Source organism: Simochromis diagramma, unplaced genomic scaffold, assembly GCF_900408965.1.
Source record: "Simochromis diagramma unplaced genomic scaffold, fSimDia1.1 OVJJ01000451.1, whole genome shotgun sequence".
NCBI classification, from domain to species: Eukaryota; Metazoa; Chordata; class Actinopteri; order Cichliformes; family Cichlidae; genus Simochromis; species Simochromis diagramma.
In genome coordinates this window covers 194,487-220,952 of record NW_024387276.1, presented here as the reverse complement: position 1 = coordinate 220,952, position 26,466 = coordinate 194,487, and the positions used below count along the sequence as shown (strand labels likewise).

At 41.4% G+C, this 26,466-nt stretch overlaps 1 protein-coding gene across 1 annotated transcript in view; it reads left to right on the top strand.

The window, feature by feature from the left end:
- Positions 1–26,466, top strand: part of LOC120715658 — a 61,135-nt gene that overhangs the window by 1,784 nt on the left and 32,885 nt on the right. The window contains exon 3 of the mRNA XM_040002745.1: positions 1,160–1,341. Within this exon, the coding sequence (XP_039858679.1) occupies positions 1,160–1,341 (182 nt within the window). The remainder of the gene's footprint in view (positions 1–1,159; positions 1,342–26,466) is intronic.

Sequence of the window (26,466 nt, the reverse complement as noted above, 5' to 3'; positions counted from 1 at the left end):
AAAGTTTGTGTAAGTAACAGGCGATTTAAACTGTAGTCTAGACCACACCGTGACATTTAAACATATTTCTTTATGCACTTTTTCACTGGCAACAAGTGGAAAATATATTCGACCGTTAATGTAAACGTCTCGGCGCGGCGTGAGCTGAAAAGTTTAAACTCTCAGCTGTGGAAATCAGAGCTGACCGTTGCGTATGTGGATCGTGTTAAGGTCAGCTGGTAAAGCCGTGGTACACCATAATAACGTTCACAAATAACTAGGAGAGTTTTATGCTCTCAGGGAAAGATCGTGCCGTCTGTGCGGTACCTCTAATATCACATCTCTTTAATGCAAAGCTACAAAGCTACAGAAACGCTTGATATCAGAAAAATGCCCAAATCGCTTCCTTTTATCTGGTGGTGAATGCACACATCTTTTTTTTTCTTCTTTTTTTTAAAGGGAAGCAGAGATGATTGATGTGCATGCTGTGTTGTTGAAGGCTGAGTCAAAAGGAACTATGGTTTTAAAGAAAAACGGACTCGTACACTGTGTGGTTTATCTGGTCATGTGTCTGTCCTTGGTTTGCAAGTTGCCATGCTTGCCATACGTAAACAAGGCAAAACACCATCCTATTGTTTGTGTCATCAAAATGAGGAACAGCTATTTAGCAAAAAAAAAAACAATAGGTATCTATTTCAAAAAAGTCCTCAAACAGTGAGTCAGTAATCACTTTACTGTAACCTCAGAGAGTCTGACACTGTGTTGATATGAGTGTGTTTTGGCGTTTTTGCGGTATAGCGTGTTAAAAACTGGCTTGTTGCCACACTTCATACTTCATATATTACTGATACAATCAACAAGTGTGTGTGCGCGCTCTGTAAAAAAGGCCTGCATCATGTCGTTTCCACCGTCTTTGCTTTCACCAGTAGCGTAGCTCCAACAAGTGAAGTTAAACAAACTTAATCCTCTTCTTTGTGCTGCTGCTGTCGCTTTTGGGGAGTGTTGCTCAGTGTATTCAAATATGCTTAAAAAAAAGCCACATTACACACGCACGCACACACACACACACACACACACACACACACACACACACACACACACACACACACACACACACACACAGTCCGATGTCCTCTCAGACCTGGGATCTGTCTTTACTTTATATCCGTCTCATCATCAGGAAGCCATCCTCTGCCAATGAGAAAACCAACCCATCCAAGCGGCACCGGGACAGGCTGAATGCTGAACTGGACCGCCTGGCCAGCCTGCTGCCATTCCCCCCAGATGTCATCTCCAAGCTGGACAAGCTGTCAGTGCTCCGTCTTGCTGTTTCCTACCTCCGCGTCAAGAGTTTCTTCCAAGGTAAAGGAGGTACAAAAGGCGGCATTGTTGCAGTAGTGGTTTAGGTATTTTGCTTATGTGGAAGTGTGTGGCTTTGAGTTAGCTGGAAGCTCCTGAGTGGATGTGGGTCAGTCCAATAAATAGCTTTACATTTTGTTTTTTGTTTTGTTTTGTTTTTTTTGCATATGAACATAGAGGCCTCTGTTGTCCACTTCTGATTCAGTTACCTGGACATTATTGGAGCGAAGCGCAGGGTTGTGACCTATTCACTTTTACTATGCAAACACAGAAATAGTGGTAACAGAACTATAGGTAGTAATGTCTTCCTTTCAGCAGATGGAAAGAATGCATAGTGTTTTGCAACACTTTGACATGTAAATTGTAATTTCAAAGGTTTTAAATGTCAGAATACTGAGCTAAAAAAAAGTGTGTTGGAACCTGTGCACTCTTTCTGTCGGCCTCAGGAGTGAGATTCCCCAAGGCTCCGTAGCAAAAACGTAGATAAGAAGATCTGTGCATGTTGCCATTACACTTCAGATTACAGTGATTTACGATGTGAAAATGCTTTCTAGATACGAGGAACCGCAAATAACTATTATGACCTTTATCTCTTTTAAACGCATGTAATTAGAAGGCATTTTGAGTTTTCCCACCCTCCCACTGTCAACTGAATGCCTCCCGTCCTCTCCTCGTGTTCCTCCACGATTTGCTTCAAATATTTATGCGCTGCTTTAGAAAGTATTTTGTTGCCAGTGGCCTTGGCAGCTGCCTTATCAACACAGCGGCTACTGGCACAGCTGGATGTGACAGGCCTAGAAACAAGAGGCACTTTTTTATTATTACAAAAAACGAGCACTCTTGCAAGGAGAAAAAGCATTAGTAGGATAAAAGGGAAAGGCAGGGCAGTGAAGAAGAAGCAGCAGCGGAGCTCCCGTGAGGTTCACTACCTAGCCTGCCCTCGGGGCTGAAAGAAAATTCTCACTGAAAGCTCTCTTCGAGGAGACGGCAGATGAATTTGTGAGGCTCTGGTGTCCTCAAAGTTTTGCAGCTAGTCTTTAACCTTCTCCTCCTCCTCCTGATCCTCCTCTGACGCTTAACCTCGATCATTTGTTGCCTTATTCAGCTTAGCCACCACACAAAGTTGGCAGGCAGGTGCTGAATGGAGTTATTAAAGGGGCATTTCCCAGATCAGGGCTCACGCAGAGATAAAGACCACAACCACCGCTTTAACGAAGAGTGATGCCGAGGACTGTCGATGCCATCTGAGAGCTGCAAAGGGAAGGAGACGGTTCAGTTCAGTCATGTGTGGAGGCTGGTGCAAGTGTTGAAAGGTGTGCAGAAGCCGTTGGCTTGAGTGGCAACGCTGCTGGGTGAAAACTACCCTCACAGTGGGAGTTTTCTTGAATATATCTGTGCAGGGTTTTTTTAAGCATTACAAAAAAGGTAAATGTGGAAAAGATCATTTAAGATCCTTTATTCTGAACTCTTTGAAGATGTGTTCAGGCCAAAGCTTCTGTCTGTTTTGCCCCACCTCTGCTGGGTGCCTTGTTATCAGTGGCAGTTGTGACCGGCTTATCTGTCTTTTGATGCTCCGGTAATGAGATTAATTAGTGCGATTTGAGTCGGTATACATGTGGAATCTCTTGCCCTCCTTCATTTGATAAACTCGTTTGGGCTTTCCACTGATATTTACACATGGAGTGTTGATCAGAGCTTTTCCAGATAAATCTGGAGATGAACAAGTAAGTTTCCACATCCTCCCTGTGGTTTTCAGCGACCGTCATATTTGTCTGTGTCTTTTTTTCTTTCTTCATTTCAAAAGTGAGTCATTGAGACGAAAACACATTATGAAAGCATGAAACCAGCAACCTTAAGTTTCATTTGTTCTTATAACCACTTTTTCTGGGGGAAGCACAGACTTTTTAAGGTGCAGTTACTCTGTATTTCCACCGGAGGGACTGTGTGAAGCTGCTACTGAGCTGAGCTATGGCTGATATCCTTTTCAGTTTGTTCAGATACAGCAGTGGGTGGGAAATTTGACTACAGTTATACCATTTATCTTTGTAAAAGCATACATTTATCAACTTGATCTGAGACTATTCAGGTATGTCATGCAAGGTGTGCTGAAAGGTGCAGACAGGCAGGAGGAGAGGGAAACCGTGCAGCAGCAGGTGTTCTGGAAGCTCCCTGAGATTCTATGCTGGTTGTCTTTGTTGCGTGACAACTCGAAGGTGGAGCTCATTGAACAGTGTGTGGCCACGTAGTTCATGCAAATATACCCTAAGGGTGTGTGTGTGTGAGAATAAAAAGCTCGCCTGAATCATCATATTCCACTGGGATCAGAACTTCACTAGAAATTTAGATGATTTGTTTAAAGGCCCATGACTGAGATCACTACATGCACTATTTCATATGCATCTATAATAGAGGAAAAACTAGCAAATAAATAAATAAATAAAGAGTGAAAGTATTTTGCATACATAAACAATTTCTATACTTTTTTTTTCTTTGTCTGCTTGTAGACAGATGCATGGCACAGGAACGTTTTCACAAGCGGGCCTAACAACCAAATGTTTTTACAGATAAGAAAATAAGGGACACTGTTAGAAATGTAACTTTAGAGTTGAAGCTACTGTCTAATGGAAACCACCACTGTGCAAGCATTTGCCCTTTAAAAATTATTTTTTTTAAGCAGGTTTGTTTTGTTGGTACTTTTACTGATTTATTTTACTCTCTTTGTGACCCCTTGTCTGTGAAAGGCACATTGTAAGTAAATATTACTTAATTGATTATTATAAACTTATAAAATGTACCCGTCTTCTGACATCCATGTGAAAACTGAAAACTGGTGGCCTAGTTTCATTTTCTTTGTTAAAGTTGAGTTCTGCTGCCACATTTTTCCCCGAGTCGAGACGGGACGCGGCAAAAAGTCATATTCTCCTCTTTCCATAAACCATTACTCTAGCAGTAAAGTTTGCCGAGCTAGTGAAAATGGCCCCAGAGGGGCAAAGCTCTCCTTTAAAAATAACAAAAATAATAAGAATAAATAAATTTAAAAAAAGGAAAGAAAGTCATCAGTTTGTAGCCTACAGCTGCGTGGAACTCTTTGTCCCATGTTTTTCATTTAAATTTGATTAAAGGCCAGAGTAGGCTTTTTTTCCTGCCTTTTTAGGCAGATGTCCAATCAGGTAGGTCCGCATGAACGTATGTGAGAGCTGACAGTCAGCAGTTGTAATTCTGCTCTTTTCTATGTTAGGTCTCTGCCCTAGCTGTAATTGCTGAGCTTGTTAAATATTTACCCTTAGGATTAACTATCTCTCCTCATTTGTCTTTCTGGCCCGATTGCCTGTATTTCTCCTCCGGTGCATGTGTTTTACCCTGTTTGTGTGATTGTGTTTCTCATTATTTTAAAGTAGAATATTCTTGTTCTTTTTTTTAAAATTTTAATAAGGTTGCTGCATTTTTTTCAGGGATTAGGTAATTAAAGGCAACTCTTAAAGGGAACATTCCCTTTTTGAGATGCTGGCAGGGGGTCGTATTTTTCTATATCAATGACATTAAAGGGATCCTGATAAAATAAAGCTGGATGAGGAGTCATCGCTTTGATTAATGGTGTTCAATAACTTTTCTTTTTCCTTTATTACTCTTCACCCCCACTTTCCTCTGAGAAGATATGAATTGGATCTGCCTTTAATGAGAGTGGAAAGTCAACAGAGCTAGAGATAATAATAAACTGGGCAGCATCTTCTTTGCTAATGCACATGCTGCCTCTCTAATAACTAGAGTTGAATGCGTTGCACTGTTATGGGTTTTATATCGGTTAATGTAATTCATAACAATGCACTAATACTAGCTGTTGGTACGACTTATATTTTAAAAATGTCAGGGATCATTATGCTCTGTTTGTGGTCTTTGTTTGCTTATAATGTGGTCACACGTTTGCAAGTTGGAGTGCAGCTTGTGGTTGAAATACTGTTGCAGCCACGTTCCACATCAGCGTGTCTCCGATCGAGCGGAACATTTTCAAACGTGAACTGTGTGAAGAAAAAAACTGGAGTTTCAGTTGGTCCTGAAACTTCTCTTGGTGTTTTGTGCCTGCGAACAAGGCTCTAAGACCACCACACTTTCCCAGTAACCAACAATAGACACCTGACTGTATCAGGAAGCGTTCTCCTAACCAGAGAACATGGCATTGAATAAATATGATCTTAAACCTTTTGCTACTGAACCTCTGTAAATAAACAGTTAATTATGCCACACTCGTTTCCTGCGTGCTATTATTTGCAGCCTTTTTCTGTACTCAGATCTACCACGTAGACTATCAAACCTATATTAAATCTGTATGGATAATGCAGATATGTTAGTTAGTTAGACAGTTCTTCTGTGGTGTGAACAGGACAAAAATGAACTTTTTGGGGCCAATATGTACTTTCGATGCAGCAGGGAAGTTGTTTGCACTTTAAAATATAATCACCGAATGATATCCAGTGTGCTTATAGGATTTGTGTGTGTGTTGTTTTGTTTTTAAATCCATCTGCAATCCTGCCAAGGACATATTGCTTCATGCCTTCGTGCCTCATGCCGGCAATCAACTTTATGAAAAACAACTAAAACTATCACAAAGTTTGGTAGAACAACAGTTAGTTTAATAGTTTTTCTGCATCTTTCTTGGTACTTAAAGGAGTTACAACTACAAAATCTTTTTTTTAATCGAAAACATGATAAATACTGAATATAGATAGAGTCAGCAGAGTTAGAATGGATCCTTCTCTTTAATTCTAGAAATAAAAAAGCCTCTACACACAGTTCTCAGCAACCTGTAAAGCTAAATCATCTGATCTGAAAACTTAGCACTGTCTAGGAGTGCATGTCATAACACTCCTTAATGTTACCACCAAAAACAGATTTCAGTCCAAATATAAATACCTGTGGTGTAAATGTATCCACACTGCATTGAAGTATATTTAGAAATCTGTGTGCGTGTGTGTTTCTGGAAGTCCTTAATTAAAACCCAACCGTCCCTCATAGCTGTCGTCCGGTCGGGGTGTTGACAGCGTATGAGAACATACCCAGACAATGTAACGAGAGACTTCAGTGCAAGTCTACCAGTTTACGCCAAGTTGGGATGTGCCCACCATCCCGCTGGTATACTGAATTTTGTTTACCAGCCATCAATGCGCAGATCTGCTAATAGCAGACAGGTTTATATATGCGTGTTGTCTAACTCTAAATGCTGGCTGAGCTATAATAAAAGAGGAAGAGAAAAAAAGACCACAGAACCCACAGACTCACGCCAGGCGCACACCATTTGTGACGTCAACCAGCAGACAGGAGACAGTTTTGTAACTCGCCGTGCAAATGAGGAAGGATGGAACAGCACAAAACAATCAGGTTCTTATTAGATCACCTCCTAATTTTAGAGAATTTCACGGACGTAAGCCCGGTCTTCATTGCTAATTGGGTTAATCCTTTTTATGTCAAGTCTGTATCAAATCCGGGTAATAAAAGTGCGGACCATTTGATTTCCCAAAGAGGGAAGTGCTGCTGCGTGATAGCCGTTTGTGAATGGAGTCTTTGCCCATGGGTGAAAATGTGTATCAGGTCACATTACAGATGGACTTTGCGTTTACTAAACTCTGAGTGACCCCACACTCTTTCCTTCCTTAATACTTTGCAACCCAAAGGCAGACAAGATGGCGAGGCAGAGTCCGAGACAAATCGGTGATCTGAGCAGACTGCAAATGAACTGAAAAGGTTTAGCAACAGAAAGGTCAGCATGTGGTCAGTTTACTGCGGTTTAGGAAACAAAAAGCTTTCTCCAAAAACATTTCCGGTGAATCATAGACGGCGTTCACAGCTGTTCCCATTTTTAAACCAGGCTATTAGAAAGTATCAACAGCTTGTTCAATTTGTATTTGACCCATTTAGTCCAGCGCAGTACAGATCTATGGGTCTGTAGATGTTAGCATCCTAGACTCAACACACATATTTGTGCCTTAATCTGTCTATCCTGTCTAGACTATTCCTGTTTTTTAATTTCAAAAATGTTGCGGGCTTGGCAGCTACAAACCTAAAGATTTGTGTAATCATACAGAAAATATTTTTGAAAAGCCCCAGCAACTGTAACCTGTAATTGCGATGGAACATCTCTTAATAAACAAGGTTAACTGAGAACAGCTTAGGAACATAAGCGAGTATAAAAAGACATTACAGACAGGCTCAGTGTTTCAGAAGTAAAGGTGGGCTGGCGTTTTCACCCCTGTGGTGCTCAGATAGACTGATGTTTTTTTACATAAGATTGCAAAGAATTTGAAGATTTCATTATCGGTGGTACGTAATATCATTAAAAGATTCAGAGAGGCTAAATAAATCTCTGTACACAAGGGAGAAGGCCGAGAACCAATATTGAATGAAGTGATCCTTGGACGAGCATTAAAAACCGACACTTTTCTAATGTGGCAATCCCAGCACGAGCCTGGGAACAGTTCTGAAAACTAACAGTGTTTTTATAAATTCAAGTTAAAAGCATGTAGAAACAAAGAAAAGCCACTGTCTCGTCTGAGCCCAAGCTCAGTAACTTGCACCTTTGCGAAGCCTTCATCAATGCTAAACGATATATATAAAAGTCTGGAGTAATATATGCAGGTTTCTTTTTCATGGAAGGCTTTGCTTATTTTAGCAAAACAATGCCAAACCACATTTTGTAGATACTACAACATCAGAATGTCACCCACATAAAAGATGTAAAAAGAAAAAAAGAAAAAAGAAACAGCGGTTTTACTAGAGGCCTCAAATAGTTTGCTCTCAGCAGTAAGTCCCCTCAGGACGTGTAGAAAGTGCTGAATAGTAAAAAACCATCTCATCTGCTAGTCATTTCTTTCAGTTTTTATTTACATTTTTACACACCATCCCAACTTTTTGGAAATGTTTTTATTTGTTTGGTTTAAAAAAAAGAAGAAGAAGATATTCCTGTCACTGAAACGCTGGTGTCTGTTAATGATTCAGCTGCTGGGCATTGTTATAAATTATACCTGTGAAATGTCAACATGAAGATGTTGAACACGTTAGCTTGAGGGCATATACACTGACTGGTTTTGCTGCTCAGCTCGATATTCATCTTGTATTTATCTATAGTTTTTGTGTGTGTGCGCGCGTGTGTTTTAAATAAACACTTCACTAGCTGGAACGGCGGGTCCTGTATAGTCAGAGAACCAAAAAACGTGTATGGAGGTGTGGTCGCGCTCCTAAAATTCAAATAAATTATCTCCAATTAAACCCTCTATTAAACCCCTTTTATTTATTAATTCATTTATTTTGACTCTTGACTTCTTGAGTAGCTAAAGCAAGTCTTACGAGCTGATTTAAGATGCCATGTTTGCGTATATTTAAATGTTTAAGTGCATCAGAAGCAATAAAATGTTAGCGTGGACGTTAACATGAATCTGCCGTTCGTGCCAGTTAAATGTCACATGTCGCAACAAGCCTTAAGACGGATACAGACTGACTGCTCTGCTGATGTCAGCTGCATGAAATCTCCAGTTCATGCCGAGCTGCTGGATTCCAAGACTTTCTAAAAGTAGGAGCAAAAGTAGGAGAGTGAGAGGTGATGTTGTGAACGCCATGTTTCTGAAAGTGGACAAAAGCTTCCTTTGAGCGTTCGTGACACGCAGTAACCAGAGCTCAAGCCAGCAGCTTCCATTCTCACGATTATTTTTTCTGGACAATTCATTAAAGCGTTTCATGCAGCTTGTCATCGTTTTCCGATCAGCACACATCAGTGCATCCTCAGTAGAGCTACTTGTGTGTATTGATTACGAGCATCTATGGAGATAATGGGTCAAAACATCAGTGTGTGCTGTTGAATCCGACAAAATTTGCTCTTGTGCAAGATTATCATCTTCAAATGAGGGTACACATCCACCAGAGCCCCCACCCCTTCTTTTCTACCCATCCCTGTCTTTTTTCTTTGCCTAACATTTCTTTCTTTTTATCTCTGTCTTCTCCTCTTTCCCCCTTTGTTGTGTTCTGCCCTCCTGTAATTTTCTCTGACCTCTTTGGAAGAAATTCACCTCTCGTCTCCATTTTTGCTTCATGAGGAGTGCGTGATCGAGCTAAATGCCAGTGGTCAGGCTTTTTTCTTCTTCCTCTTTCCTTTGCATGCGATGTCTGTATACAAAGGTAGATGTATGGCCCCTTAATACATTTCCGGTGTAAATGTTAAGGTGTTCTCACTGTTATGACTAACCTAAAGCCTGTGCTCATGTTCTTATCATTCTTTCCATTTATTTTGGCATGCAAAAATCCAGCTGATTTGATGGGGAAAGGGTTTGACAGAAGGATTTATACACAGTATAGTGACAAAGATACTTCTACTGACAGTCTTTGTTTTTTAATGTGAGCACTTTTCCCCATGTAACTTTCCCTAGCACCCAATGGTAGAAAACTTGTAAATCAAAAAATCTAATCCAAGATAATGAATTGCCCTGACTGACTGTTAGTGTTATTTACTGTTTACTTTAAAACATAAGAGATTACAGGGTGTCCGCTCCAACTTAAACTAGTCTGTTATTGTCCCAATCTTTGGACTAATTTTAACATTTTTTGCCATTAAACTCACCATTAAAATCACACTAATCAAATAGTTTTAGGTGGGATAAGCACCTTAAGTGGGTGATACCATTTTTATTGCATAATCCAGGCAAGTTGTAAAAGAAAAATTGCCCTGGATGCGTGCATATTTTTAGCTTTGAGTAGTTTTATGGCTAACATAGAGGTATTGTCTGCCCATTGAGTCTGTGTTCAGCAGCACATTAGTTGCATGTCAGCTCTCTCTCCCACCCTCGTGCATGTGTTTCCCCCCCTTTGCAGTAATCAGCCACACAATAGCTGTTAAGTAGTGCGACTGGCCAGCCATGCTAATCCCTTGTATATGTCAAAAACCATGAATGGAAATGTCGCCGTACGCATTCAGCATCCTCACAGTTAACTCATTAGTTGCTCGAATCTAAAGCATGACACTGGCTTTGTCTCTGCTTGGCCTCTTGTGCCATAGACACTGAACTCACTTGAGTGGAGTTGGAGTCTGTAGGCCTGGGGGGCCCCCCAAGAGTCCCCTGGGATCACTGAAGGCCATAAGTGAATTGCTCAAATCAATGCAGAATAGGAGCCCCGTTAGACGCCAACTGTAACAGCTAGTGGAGACCATTCAGCAATGGGAGGTGTAAGAGTGTGTGTGTGTGTGTGCGTGCCTGCATGCTGACTGACGGGTAGAGTGTGTGTTTCAGTTTGAGTGAGTGTGAATAGACAGTCAGGGCTCATGCAGAGGGAGCAGCAGCCTTTGTTGGCCCAACACTATTGTTTGAAGCTGTCTTGTGTAATCACTGTCACAACTACCGCTTAGTGCGATACGCAGCCTGAGCGAGGGTGGAGGGGGGCGGGTGGGCAAGGAGGGAGGCAGCAAGCAACCCAAAGCCCCTGGAGATTAAGATGATAATAATATTATGGGAGCACTTTAAGGAAGCAGCGCAGCTACAAACACGCTGACATAGCCCAGCTGGTGTTTTACATTGTTTACAATATTATTGCATGCCATTAGAAATGTTAACATGCTACTCTGAAGTCAATGGTATTTAAAGATTGCTGGTTGTGCAGTGAATCTACAGTAACGGTATGGTAACGCTGTTGGCAGACTTATTTCTCATTATAAAGCGTTTTTTTCTTTGGGTTTGCACTGTGCCGTTTATTTATTTATTGTTACAAGCATGCATTTCCTGCAATGCTTTACCGCAGCTACAACCTTTTACCCTTTTTCATTTTTGGATTAGATTAAATATTTTTCAAATGCCAATTTATGCTAATTCTTTCACAAAACAAACAAATAGACAATGTTGATGTCCCTGCAAACATGGAATATGGCTTACAGGTTTACTACTTCCTAAAGCCACATGTTGAAAGCCCATTTGATGACTCATTAAGCTTTTTTTGTTTATTTGTTTTTTTTTTTGTGGCATGCGAGCATTTCAACAGAACGGCTTCCTGTAAAAGTCTTGCATGTGTTTATTGTGGAATTACCGGATTTCAGAAACTAAATCCATTTTGCAACACTGCTGGTAGGGAACTAAGAAAAAAATAAAGAATTTAAATATATATATATATATTAAGGCAGGAATCAAAGCATCCTGCTTTCATGGACTGACCACAGGGAGTGCCTGATGGCAAACTGAGAGACTCTTTACAGTTGCTAGTGAATGAGTGGTCAATGTTATACCAAGAAAACCTGGTAATAAATATCAAAATAACACAATTAAGGTCAAATTCAACAAACACACATGTAGTCCACAGATGCGCCTAAATGCATCGTCATTACAGACTCCTGAACCTGGTAACGCTCTACAAGCACCAGAAGCAATGCGTTGAGGATTAAATGCAAAGGAGCCAAAGCATATGCTCGTCATAAGCAATATTAGTGATAACGATCGTGTTGGTTCTTAAAAGAAGGCCACTGGCATGGCACGACTACCACGTGTGCGACATGTCGTCAGGCTGTGTCTATGCTCTGGTCTCCCGAGCATACTGTACATCAGACCGTTTGTTTTGTCTGTCACCTCCATTTATCTTAATTGAAGCATGCTTCAGTGTGCAACAATGCCCAGACCCGGTCCCTGCTGTTGTTCCCTAATGTAAATCGATATGTTTCCATGCGGTTGGAAAGATCACTAACCAAAGGTGGCATCTGACCCGATACAGCTCGATACGCTAACTACCGTCAGCCAGATGAGGTCCCCTTTCATCAGCATGTGATATGGGAAAAACAGCAGCCTGAGTAAAAATAGAAAAATAGTTCCTTAGATCATGTCATATAAAGTTAGGGTTATTTGGAGAAGCTTTCAGAGGGGGGAAGATTTTTTTTCAGAATTACATAGTGTGTTGCAGATTCAACCATACAAATTGAAATAATACTAAGCGAAAACATCTTCCTATAAAAGGCATATATTCCAGTGAGAAAGGGCATAGTAAGAGCTAATTAAAGAGGACAAGAGAATGTGATGCAAGAGGGTGTTTAAAAGGGTTTGTGTGTGTGTTTTTTTTTATTGGCTGGCAGGCCGTTGCTGCACTCTGCGCACCCAGAGCAGACTGAACTCTGAGTGAACTCCTGCTCTCTGCCGAATTATGATCGAATGAGTGAGCCTGACAAAATATTTTTAGTTTGGAGATAGACGCAAGCAGAGGGTACAGCGAGAGGGAACGAGGGTAATGGTAGGGCGCTTTATCTCTCACAGACACAAACACACACGTATGCGCACATGCATTCACTTGTACACGGCCAAAGCAAAAGAAAGACGAAGGGAAGCTGAACATCAGTTAACAGCTGCAGAATCGTCTGTGACTTGACAGCGTCCAGGCGCATTGTTAAAGGGGGAAGGCTCTGCAGGGGCAAATGTCTCACCAAGGCAGCCAGGTATTCAGTCAGTCAGGGAGATGAAAGTCTGTGTGTGTGTGTGTGTGTGTGTGTGTGTGTGTGTGTGTGTGTGTGTGTGTGTGTGTGTGTGTGTGTGGGAGGGAAGAAGCAACTGAGTGAGAGAGAGAGAGAGAGAGGCAGTTGCGTGACTTGTGCTTGGCTCAGCCCTCAAGCCCTCCGGGTGTTATTTGTTAGCCAGGAGAAAGGAAGGTATATCTTAAGTGTTCTACAGTAAACAGAGCTGTGACGGGGGCCCTAATGCTTACCGGGATTTATTTGGGATGTGCACATTTGTGTGCATGTGTGCGCAAACAAGACTATCAGCAGGGCAGGGAGTTTCATCTCGCATCCCCAGAGTGTTAACTGGACTTGACACGACATCGTAACGTTATTCAGAAGAGCTAAAGTGGGGATTATAATGTAGCACGACCGCACATTTAACACAGACTTTACAAAATCTTTAGCGAGATGCTGTTAACGCAGGAAACTCAAACAAGTGTTTGCTTTATTTGTAACTGGGTTCACAGTAGTTAATTCCTCTGCAGAGCTTGAAACCAGGGCAGTTTTCCTGTTAAGGAAGCTGCTGGACGCACTGGGCCCCACTGGAGGTTTTCACTAACATCACTAGCAAACCAAAGGCCCACTGTGGGGGTTCATGGTGAAAGCTGTCTGGGGCTTTCTGGGCATTCTGAACTTTCCAGTGTCAACTGAAAATAAAGAAGAGAAAAGGAGAAAAGCATAAAAGATGTAATAACTGAATAATGAAGGGGAAGGATGCTATTTTTAACAGCTGCGTTGCAGTTTTATCTTGAGGGGAGTTGCTTTGGTTCACTCTGGTCTTTACACTATTTGATTTTTAAGGCAGGAATTTGAACTATTTCTTTAAGAAGGAGTCTACAAATACATGCCTGTGAATAAAAATATAAAAGCTACTCTTTTTCCCATCACTTAATGATTCTTTAACACACATTTTTTTTAAAGCCTGTCAGTGTTAATGCTATATTAAAGGAGATTTAAATATTTTTAGTGAGGAGCTGGTACTCTCTTTAGTGTTTCATCTCCACTCCTTTCATCTCTTCAAAGTACGCTTCAGCTTCAGCTGACGCGTTGAATCCTTGCGGGTGTCAGATCTCTGCTACCAAAAACAAGCCTCCTTCAGCTTTTCTGAAGGTTTTTTTCACAAACTTCCTTTGTTTTTTACTACAGCTGCTTTCATTGTTTGCACTCTGGCCAGCTTCAGCTGACGCCGTCTTTTCACCTACGCGCTTGATACGACATACGTGTTTTCCTTCACTTTATACGACGTCCGTGTCAGTTTCTCTCCTTAAGCTAACATTTCAGCTCCTTTCAGTGATTAAAATCTAACTTTGTACTCAGCCTTGTAGTGCACATTTACTTCACAGCATCACTCGCACTTTAACTGAACCTTTCTCAGTATTTGTCTCTTGAGCGCCACTTTCCATTCAAGCTTCTGCAGTATTGAAATATTTGAGCAAGGAGCAAAACTGGGCTTTTCTACTTAAATAGGATCTTTTTATGTAATAAATACTTGGGCACGGCTGTTTCCCGTCACCATGGTTCGTGACCTTAGTAGAAGTGGAGCCACAGGCAGCGAGGCTCTGGACCTTCCAGGGATAAGTGCAGGACTGATCTCATGACTTATTATTCATCAGGCACGGCGGCATGAGCTCTTAAAGACGGTACATGACAGTGAGCAAAGAGATCAAGTCAAATCAGGTGCATGAGCTCATCATGTATACCGCAGCAATGTAGGCGATTTACGCTGTGAAACTTGCGCACGGCGAATAGTTTCAACAGCATGAAAAAAAAAGAAGAGGAAGGAGAAAAAGAGCGAAAATGACAAAGTGATGGTGAAGAGAAGCGTTGGACTGTTTCTGTCCCTGAGGATTGTTTAAATTGGCATGTTGTGGAGAGAGCACTGTTAGAGTGGATTTAAACAGCTGCTGGCTTCACCCACAGCAACACACACACACAGACTGACACAGACACACACTCTCACACTGGGGCCCTCCCCTGCTCTAAGTTTGCGTGCGGAGCTGGGAAATTATCCATGCTAATGTGCCAGGGTTTGTTTTCATCATCAAATTGCAAACGTTTTAAATATGCATCACACACACAACACACATAAAACCTCCCCCCACACACAAATGTGGTCACATTTATCTAGCCGGAGCCCCGACGCTGTCTGATCTGTGTTTTCATACACTGTCATCTGTCAAATATAGAGCTGGAAGTGGCTTCCACTCATGTTTATTTTTCATACACCACTCCCATAATTTTTCAATCATATTTGATTTCTTACACAGGATTCTTTCGACTATAACGGAGCTCAGTGCTTTTCTTGGCTCCGTGTCTAAATTAATGCATGCAATGTGGAATCACAATTAGTGTGAGCGCTGGAAGATTAATGGGAAAAGTGAGTGGTGTGTTGGCATGTTTGTGTACTGTTAAAGCCACAATGCAGAGACTTCCCCTTTCAGATTCTCTGTTTGATGACTCTGCTTTATGAAACACATGCATATGTTTATGATATACTATAGAAAAACTTAATACAAGATAAAGAGACAAGAAGAAAGACATCATCACCTCTGTTTGCTTTACAGCACCTAACACTCAAGAAGGCAAAATTTTGACAAATTAATGTGACTTAAAAAAAAGCCATTCTGATGTTTAACCCACTTTCTTGCTGTCAAAAGTCAGCCTGGCCCAGCACAGATTCTGACACCCAGAAGATGTTGATATGACAGCCCGCACCGAGGCTGAAAGCCCGAGTAAATATAGCACAAAAATCAAAGCTGAGTCACATCCACTCGTCGTCCGTAGCTGTCTGATACAAGTTCAGAGAAGCTCTTTTCACATACTTTTACTGTGGCAAACCAAAATATTGTAAAAAGTTTGGTTTTGCTTGGGGATAAAGTTAAATTTTGCTACCACTTAGAAATGATTGCCTCTCAAATCTTTACTGAGAAGCTGTGTTATATATAATCTTGGCTCAACGATATAGACAGCCCACTTAAGGATGAAGGGATGTGAAATGCTTTTTTTTGTGGCTAGGGTTGGTTAAGGTTATCGCTTTAAAAACAGCCAAATTATCACAGCAGAACTTTTTCATGTGTTTTTCCATTACACCCTACCAAATTATCCCTGTTTACCTTTAAAAACAGGGATGACTTTCTCCCCCCACCTCCGCTGAAAACCACATGGCCATGATGCCCAATGTTCTGCTCATTCTTTTGCTCATTGAAATAAATGCTGTAAATGCAGTTTGGCCACGGGACAGGGGGAGAAAAGGGGATTGTCATAGCGATAATTCAGTTTCCATCTCTAGAGGGAGTGATAACAAAAAAACATCTTATTTGAAATTGAAGCGGGGATTCGTCCAAATCCTACCATGAGTAATATGAGGATAAACAACAGATCACTGGAGACTCCTTCCTTGTGACTCATGAGCAACAAGTTCTCAGAAAGAAGAGAGAGAAGGAAACAGTCTTCAGGGAGGAGGGGGGGTTGGGTGGTGTGGTGGTGGTGGTGGTGGTGGTGGTGGGGGGGGGGGGGGGGGGGGGCACCATAATAACATCATTGTGGACGTTTGAAGTCGCATCGGGCCTGTTTCCCACATACAGTAAGTACAGGCTGTCTACATGTCTACTGGTCTCTCGCCACTCAAAGGCCACATTCATGGAGGCACTGCCGCCCTCACAGAGGGCAATTGGATCCACCAGATACCCTTCCCTTCTCACGCAATGTTGTGTAAACCCGGGGAAAATGACCTCAATATGTCCTAAACGAATTAAGGATGAAGATGCCGCGCCTGCTCACATGTCTTAGGCATGATAATGTGGTGATAGTTTTATAAATACCCGCTCTCATGCGCACACGCACACATAGATGCGCGCACACACACAAACATGCAGCAACAGCGAATACTGATTGTGTCTGTCAGTGTGTCGCACTTGAGTTGAAGCTGCTGTCGGATCTTTGAGCGGCTAACAGATCGCCCTTACCATCTGTTCATATGGGAATCTGTTGTCTTTCATGTTTGATCTTATCCAGATACACCGGACAGGTTTGCCTAGGAGACCAATTTGAATTACTGGCATGCAGATTAACCTGAGATAAACACTGATTATTTTATACAGGGATAGAAAAAAATGTAACCAAAACCATGTGTTACACCTAAAATTTCACTTTCACTGTTTCATTTCTTAATTTATAATTGTGTGTAGTTATATCCTAGACATGCGGGCAGGTGTTTTTTTTTGTTTTTGTCTTTGTTTTTACTCACGCTGAGCTTGTTAATCTCCCATTTAATCCTTCCTCTATTGTGGTGCCACCACACCTTGGCCTGGAGGCCTGGACAACCTCAGCCTGACTGCCTGCTGGTGTGGATTCAGCCTGCCTCTCTCGCACTTTTTCCCAGTAACTGAAGCTGCACACGCTTTCTTTTTTTTTCCTTACTTGACTCCGTCACCTCTCCTGTTGCCCTGCACTTCTTCCCGCTTCCCAGTAAAGAGGAAAAATAGACAGAAGTCAGAATTATTTCATAGCTGCATAACCGGATGCGTCTTACAAATAGGTCAACGCGTCACGCAAGACCCAGCGCCATGAGTGGTGTTCAAGAGAGGTCAGTGGGGGGTTGGAAACATATGAAAGGAGGTTTAAAATAAAAGGCGGAAAGGAGGGAAATTGTCGTGCATAATTCATTGGGCCATCGCAACACCAATTCTCTGTTCATCCATCACTGGACCACCATCTTTATTAAAATGTCAGATGGGTTAATTCATGTAGAAACAGGCTTGACCTAATTGGCAGACGTTACTGATGAGGTTGGCGCTGCTGTGGTAGACAATTAACTATGATTCAGAATTTCCAGAAAAATGACCTTAATCATTTGCTGAAAGTTTGCATCTGGTTGACTCTTCTGTTTATCCACTAACTCAACTCTTTTTTTGGTAACAGTTCTTCATGGAGTTGTTTTGGAGCTGCATCCTCTCCGATTGGACTGACTTTTCATAACTGTTATATATTGGAACAACCTAGACACGAGAAATGTCCCACTTTTTACAGTACGATATGCTTTGCCGTCACTCTGTAGTAGTTGGTAAAAGTAGCTAGAACAGAAGATTACTGAGATTAGAGTCTGTCTGTACAGCTAATAGATTTTCTTGTAACACCTCCCATGTTTTTAGTCAGCAGCTGGATGGATAGCAGAGACAAAACACCTGCCAAAAGCCTTCAGGCTTGAGCCTTTACTTTTTGGCAAGCCTCCCCTCCCTGCTACTTCAAGTCTTTCCCCTTCTCATGCAACCTCTCCTGGCCAAATTCTCTGTCAATTTCCAGGCCATATTGAGACTGTATGGTGGCCTCCACTCCCTCACTGGTGATGTCATAACAAAAAACACAAACTGAGATTTGATGAGCTGGAAAATCTCATTCCAGCTTGTATAGAATTATTGTCCAGTCTGCATAGAGTATGTGTCAAAATGTCAGCTTTGATTATACAACTACAGCGCAGGTAATAATATTTGAACTCAACAAAGTTTGTGTGTGTTTACGCATGTCTATGCATTTACACTGCTGGGTGCGTGCTTATATGCGACAAATGGACGTTGCTGAGATCTTTAGGCAAATCTAAGACGATTGACCCGGTCCTAGCTTAGTAGGGCATGGCAGGGCTGTTGGGATTTGGATTTGGCACTCTGAATCTCTGTGTATGGGCTTGTGCTAAATACCTTCTGTTGTAGTATAGTTTGTGTGTAGTTTGGTTTCTATTTTATCCTCTGAAATACAGGAAAAAAACTGCAACAGATTAAATATTTTAAATGATTTTATATAAGCTAAGACCTGCCAGTTTTTAGTAAAGCAACCCAAATGTACTCTTAAGATAAAGAATGCAGTTACATAGTTTTTAAAAAATGAACGTAGCCATTTATGGCTAACCTTTTCACTTAATGCTAATGTTAATGGATTTGACCTGCTCTCCCGAGTCACCATTATTTAAAACTTAAAGTTATAGTGCTGTCTGGTTAATTTCTGAAGTAAATTCATTCAAAACTTCAAACTTCAAAGTTTACATCATTTTTATAGTTCTCACTGTAAAGGTAGTTTCCTTGAAACAAAAAGCCAACAAGTAACAATATTTTCGACTAGCTAGCAAGCTAATATTAGCTAGCTAAGACATTTAGCAGAATAGATTAAGTGGCTGCATATTGTCCAGTTCGGCAGAGATATATAAAGCTTAGCAATGGAATATGAAAAAAATGACCTGAAGAAGTATTTTAGGAACTATTAAAAGTAATGAAATTTGTATATGAGTACTGAAATGCTGAGTATCTTAAAAACATTTTTAGAATAATGCATTATTTTCTAAGCAAAGTGTTTTTCTACCTACTTAGACCTTGAAGAAATTAATTAGCTTGACTACTCATCACATTACCTTTGCATTACACTATTTACATGGCCTGAGGTGAATTTTCACTTAATTACCAGCTAAGAACATAAACCTGCAGCTACACACTCGCATCCTAAACAGGACAGACGGAGATCTTTCTATTCTATATTCTGTTTACGTCTGAGCACAAAGAAAACAGGAAAGAGGAATTCACAGAAATTTATTGCATTATTGTGACCGCAGCTATTCTTTGTTAGAAATATAGGCCACGATGCCACAAGAGCAGCTGCTCATCAGTGCTTTTGTTACCTGTTGAAAATCAAGCTTTGACTTATTGGGTGTGGTCAACGCGTGCTCAGCTTTCAAGTCACTTCACTTCCGAGGTTCTCTGCTAGATTTGCGTTGCCATGTTGCCCTTGCAGATTTGTAAGTCGAAAGAGCTTTGTACGGATTTTGAAAGCATTTTAGAAGACCAGCAGTAATAATGACTTCTTTGTTTCTCTTTCATGCTGTCTGCTCAGAAGCACTAGCACTCACTTTCTCTGTGCACACTTTCCCCTCTGGCTCCCTGTCATTCCCAGTTACTCTGTATTCCTCCTTGGGCTATCCTGGTAGTACAGAGGTGATGAGAGGATGGAGAGGTGTTGGGAACAGGAGCGAGACAGAGACAGGAGCAGGACAAACACAGATTGGCAAACGTAAATACGTCCTGATCAAGACAGGACAGTGTGCAATTCTGTTTTCTGGCATCTGAAAGAATACAGTTCTTTCTGTGTGTGGTCATAATCAAGTTGGAAGTACACAGAAAGAGTTCACAGAGTAAGACTGAAAACTCATTCTGGTTTTGCTTCAGTGATCTTAACATGTAAATATAAAACTTTCACCTGCTCTAGCAGCCTGCAGCACTGATTCAAATGAGGTTTGAGGTTAAAAGGTAAAGGCAAAAATAGTGTGTCTTAAGTGTGCTCTAACCACACGAAGAGATCCTTTTTTAGCACAATATTACGTAACTTGTATATCACTGTGTGAATAATCCACTGAATACGTGTTTTGCGTGCATGAAAATCTTTTTTTGTCTTCTCTTTTTTTGTTTCCATTTCATTCTAAAGAAAGCATAAAGTTGTTGGCACCGATTGCAATCAGAGGTTTATTAGGGAAACCGGCTTTTGACTAGTGTTACGTTTCCACGCTGCATCCACAGGTTGTGTGTGTGTTGCCAGCGAGCGCAGGAATGCTTTGAGCGCGCACAGAGCCAAAAATAGACATGCTGATCCTTTAAAAGCAGAGCCCGTAACATGTTGTGGCTACAGGGAGCGAGATGCACACTGTCTCTTTAAGACAGGGCTCTTTGTGTAGCATAGTGTAGTATTTGCTGTGATAGTGTGAGTATGCGTGCATAGACTCTGTGTGTGTGTGTGTGTGTGTGTGTGAGAGAGAGAGAATGTAAAGCTGACTGAGCAGGCGAAGGGGTTGCGTGACTACTGCAGACGAGGCTGCGACCTCAGAAAAGTGGTTATGAAAACGATCTGTCGAAGCAAGCAGAGAGAGAGAGAGAGGGAGTAGGAGTGAGCGAGTGAATGAAAAACGGAGGGAGTCAGTAAAGAGGGCAGAGAGAGAGAGAATAAGCGAGCAGGGCTGCAGAAATTAGTTAATTTGGACCCTGCACTATCACCGAGTGGCACTGAGGGCTGCCCCACATGCACATATTTATGGTATGGAATGCATATGCACATGCAGCAAACACACACTGTGCTGTGCTTATAGCGCTTAGAGCCAGGGGGTGATGCCACTAAAACCCAGTTCACACATGGGAGCAGATAGCATGCACGGACAGAAGCAATAGAAAATACACCGAGATTTAAAAAGAAAGCCAGAAAGATAAAGGAATGGGAGTATTTTGTCACTGAGACTGAGGGAAATAAGCAGGAGGGAGGTGGGGAGAGAAAGTCAGGTATCATATTCCTACTGTGGCATTGGTATGCTCTGAACATCCAGGAGAGATTCCTGAGGCTGACCAGATGGAAACAATCAGAGACCGACAGAGGACTGTAAGGACTACAGTATATACTGTCCAATTAAGATGGCTCAATTTGCATCCATTCTTTTTTCCCGTGCATTTATTGTAATGTTGGAATTTAGAAAATGTCGATTCAGTGTCTGTTTCTAGCGTGTTGACATTTTGAAGTTTTGGAAACTCTCTGTTTTCTTAATCACTTAAGAGTTGCGGTGGGGGCTGGAGCAGCCATCAACATGTGAATATAAATTTTCCTGAAATAAAAATAAAGTGATGTAATGTCCCTGTTTGTTGAAATCTTTCCACAATCTGACTGTGTTAGGATCAGCGAGTGTTTGGGCTCATTCCTTGGCGAGCAGCAGAGCGGTAAACCTGGAACCGTGTAATCAAAGAAACATGTAAGCTTTTAATTTTCTTTGTCGCAGGAGACGTTTGCTGACCAAGCTTTAACCAAAACAAGTAGACGTAAATGTTCCTCCGAATGTTTGTGCATCTGTAAGAAGTCTTTGGCTTCCTTCATTACCCTCATAAATGTTTTAGAAAGTAAACAAAAAAAAATCAAGGCATGGATAGTTTGTCAAATGTTTCTTTTAGTAGAAGGTTAAATATCACCAGGAGCATACACAGATGTGGCAAAAGATGGGAAGAAAAACAAGAGCGGGCAAAATATATCGGTGTTTGGTGCAGATAGCGTGTGAACAGTAATGCTCGCCTTCAAAGAGCACATTGTATCCGAGTATGAGTCGCTCAACAGGGACAGCAGCATGACGGAGGGAGGGAGGGCATACCAGGACAAGGGGCTGAGAGAGACGGAGAACGAGGGGCGAGGAGGAGGCTGAATGAGTCTGAGTCATGACAATTGTGATCTTTGTTTTGTACGAGGTTGCCAACTCTCACGCTTTTGGCTCAGTCCCATCAGACCATGCAGGTCTTACATCAAGGAAAGTGTAATTATAAAAACAAAGGTGAGCTGTGGAAAAACACTTGAGAGATTTTTTTCGTGCCACTTCAACGTCGGTGTATTAGTGATTGTGGTTTTATATTTTTTAGTAAAAAAAAACTAAAGCTGTGGGAAAAAAATCCTAGAATCAAGTGTAGAAAATACCCTTTATTAATGAGGAAGGAGTCAGTGAACTGAATATCCCACTGCTTAAATTATTACATTTTTATTGTTATCATACCTTTCATCAAAGGGCAGGCTTATGTATTTTATCGATGTGGTTAAATTGCCTGCAAATAACAAGCAATAGCAGGATTAATTGAAAGTAGGAGAAAGTAATACCTTCCTTAAAAATACTTAAACATTGGTGCTCATAGATGGTGGGGATTGAAAGCTCATTCCTACAAAATGTGTTAGTCACGGGGAGCAAAGGGTCAAAGGGTCATCTGATGTAGCGATACAGAGTTTGGAATTTGTCTTTGGTTGGCTCATGCAGTTTCACACACGTGCACATTGATAGGTCGAGAAGAATTCAGGCAGGTTTTCTTCTGCATATTAACATCACTCTTCTGCTTAGAGACATGAAAGAAGGGTGGATGAGAGCGCCTCAGCCTTTTCAATTATAAATGCTTTAGAGTTCAGCTGCAGTTTCTGCAGCGCTTTATACATGTTTTAAAATCTCAAATCTGCTATAAAGACCAACTGTCTGAAGTCTGTGATGTTTCTATGGCTCTATCAGGGAAATCTTTAAATGACTTCTGCTGTAACTGGAACTGCTCTCAAACTAACATGAAGTTTATCTCCACTCATAGCATCAGCCATTTTCCACATGAGTGAAGAACCGTGTGTGTGTGTGTGTGTGTGTGTGTGTGTGTGTGTGTGTGTGTGTGTGTGTGTGATATGCTTTCCCTGCTGGTGCAGCATGACTGTTTTACCCTCCTCTTCAGGGTCAATATTTACAGTTCATCTTCTTCTACAAAATCACTCTGTCACAGCGCTTTACCATCTCTCTCTCTCTCTGTGCATCCATCCCTCCCCCCCCCTCTCTCCCCCTTCTGCCTGTCACATTTGCTGTATGTCTCAATGGCTGAGCGTGATCAAGGCCAATTATAGCTTGTTTTGAGCGTGCGGGGCATCTTGTGGAAGCAATAGATTACTGGCAACTCACTCGTGCCGCTCCATCCCTCCCTCCATATGCGTCCCCTGTCCTCTATCTCTCTCTCTCTCCCCCGTTCCTCTTGCATGTACAGCATGTAGTAATTCTTCACACAGCTCCTGCATGCAGCTGGAACGTGGCTAAATGCAAATTCACTGGCGTGCGGTTTGTTTTGTACGTACTGTAGGGGCATTCCTCTGTTGTCCCAGGGCTTACAAGACGATATTCAGTACTTCGCTTACTCTTTGCTCAAGGTGATTCCCCAGCTTTGTGTCTTTAAAAACATTAAGTAGATTACCAGACCTGGGATAGGTCCAAAGTAAAACAGTGCAGCTTGTAACTTTTAACTCTCACAGAAGAAAAATAATAAAGCCTTTCCTTCTGCACATATAGCAGAAATGATGATATTAGCTAAAACAGTTGTTATATTTTCCTTACTGTTTCAACTGCTCACTCACTACATTTAACTGTATTGGTACCATTTGTGCTTTGAGGCTCATCTGCTCTCATGGATGCTTTGTGTTTTGCAGCAGGCTACAATGTGGATGTATTTTAATCAAATTATAATTTGTCTTCTTCTGAATTTGTTGAAGCTCTCTACAGCCTTTCCAAGTATTCTTTTAAACAGCAGCAGCAGTCCCTCGTGGAAGGAAAAAAAAGAGAAGGAAAATATGTTGTTTTTGGGGTTTTTTAAACATAGTATATTTTTTTTGTTCAAATGTGAAACTTTTTAAGCAGAATGACTGCTAAAATTAATCAAGGCTGAAGGAAGGGAGGAATCTGGCTTCTTGTTTATCCCCCAAAATGACTCATACTTGCCTTGCATTTTTGTGATCCAGTGATACAGATCTATCAGCGTTACAGCGCATAGATCTCCAGAACTCAGTGCAGATGCTGAGGGGAAAAAAAAACTCCTACTTTCTATTGTTGTATGTCCGTTTCAGTAAAAGCGTTGGTGAGGTGGGAGGTAGGAAGGAGGTGTCGACACACACCAACACAATGGTATGGTTTCCCTATGCTTCTCCACAGGATGCTGTCTAGATCCACACACAGACAAACTCAGAACAATGGATCGACACATGGTGCTTTCATTTTATTTACTGCTGCTGACTCTTCTTCTGTTTAAAAAAAAAAAACAGATGTCATTTATAGTCTCACATCACCTGCTGCACCAGCTTTCAAGCTTGTCTATAAAGACAAAACAAATAAGGAATGTTAGATTTTTCTAAGATTATTGTCAGTATAGAAAGAAATGCTGATCTTGGTGTTTAAAATACTGGCGAATGTGAGCTGTATTGGTGTATAATTACAAAGCAGAAAAAAAGGAAAAAGACAACCCTCTGTCTGGCTTCCTTCCACCCTGATGTGTTAGCTATTACATGAAAATGACCCAACATACAGACCTCAAAGAAGCAGCCACATGTTTCCTATCAGTCATTAAGTACACACTCCAGTTCTGTTCAGCCGCCTCCCATCATCAGGGATCATCACCTCATCATCAGGATTGGTTCCAGTTCATTTTGTTGCATTGTCACTTTCTGTTCCCTCTGCTGTCTAGTCCAACTTGTTAACGGATTCCTCCTGTTATTCAGTGACTCCAGGAGTAAGACGTTGTGTATCCCTGCTCCAGTGTTCAGTCTATTTAAGGTCTTGACGTATGTCAGGAAAAACTCAGTGGCATGTTGCTGAGGTAATAATATTTGACCGCTTTCCCTCTAAAATGCGCATGTAGTCTTTTGGGAAGAGTAAGAGGGAGCAGGTAGATGGATGCGGTAGGACTCTACAGTGAATAAAATGACCTCTCTCCCATTGCATGCCATGGTTTGTTTTCACTACAGGCCACATGTTTGAACATTGCATAACTTCTGAGATGTGGTTTGAAGTCGTGGATTATTTTGGGTATAGAGGTGTGTGTGCTTTGACAGACACCTTACTGAAAACTTTAGCCTACTTCTTCTAATCAAGATAACCTTTTGAATTTAAAGATCCTACATCCTAATGCATGTAGTTCTTAGAAATGCTGAATACACCATTTAAAATGACTGATTACTGAGTGGTTGATGTAGGAAAAAGTAATTTTCCAGGCATTCACGTGCTTAATCTCTTTTACTGCCCGCATTCATTCCACAGATGGCTGGTTGTCTCTCGTTGTCCTAACGGTGGGAGTTTTAGCCCAATTAAAGGCTAATTAAAGGCCCAGCCCATTAAAACAAGGAAGTCTTTGTAGTGCTGTTTGCACAGGTGGTGTGCATCACTGTGTTGTAATAGTGTCAGGTTAACACATCAAGGCTGCACACATGGACACACATTCGTGCTTGTGCAGGATATACGCTTTCAATAGCATCATTTTCTTAATCGTATTAATTTCCAGGCAGAGGCTGACTTATGGTGTCTGTTTAACAAATCAATCAAAGAGATTGAAGCCTCAGCAACACTTGTGGTATGAAGAGCAGCTTCATTACTTGACCAACGTGTTTCGCTTTGTGGTCTTCAGATCAGTTAAACCTTAATTTCAGACTTTTGTTGAGGAAAAACAACTCGAAATACGACCAAGTTTTAACAATATTTTTTAGATATACCTCCACCAGAACGTGGTATATAAATTTTTTGATGACATGGGCTTCTTATGTCAACTAGTCAGCTATTTTACTGCTATTCAGCTGTTGCAGTCACATGACCAACGACTACATAACGAGAATTTGTCCCCCACTTTGAACATGTGACGATGTATGGTCAAATGACTAAGGTTGCTGTCACGCAGACCTAGAGACCTGTCGATGACTTTCTGCCAAACTCGAGGGAGAAATTTGCATTCTCCGACTGGTTGGTGGGTTCCTGCAGTCGCTAGGTTAAATTGGTCACAAAGAGGTAAGCAGTGCTGCAACAAAATAGTTTCTTGCAATTGCTTTGGCCACCAGCAGATTACCACAGTAACCCATAGTTTGCATGTGAGATGCCAACTCGTCTGTAAAAGTTCACCAGCTACTCTTTGAGCGACAGTGTGATGCACACCAGAAACTGAGAATGTCTGCCTTCAAAGTAAATGTTACACCTTTGAAATCTATTAGCTGCAGTGCTGAGGCACAACTTTTACTTTGAAGGTAAATTATTTCCGGTTTTGTTGCAGTTTTTCAAATTGCTTCTTGTCTCATAGCTAGTGAGTGCA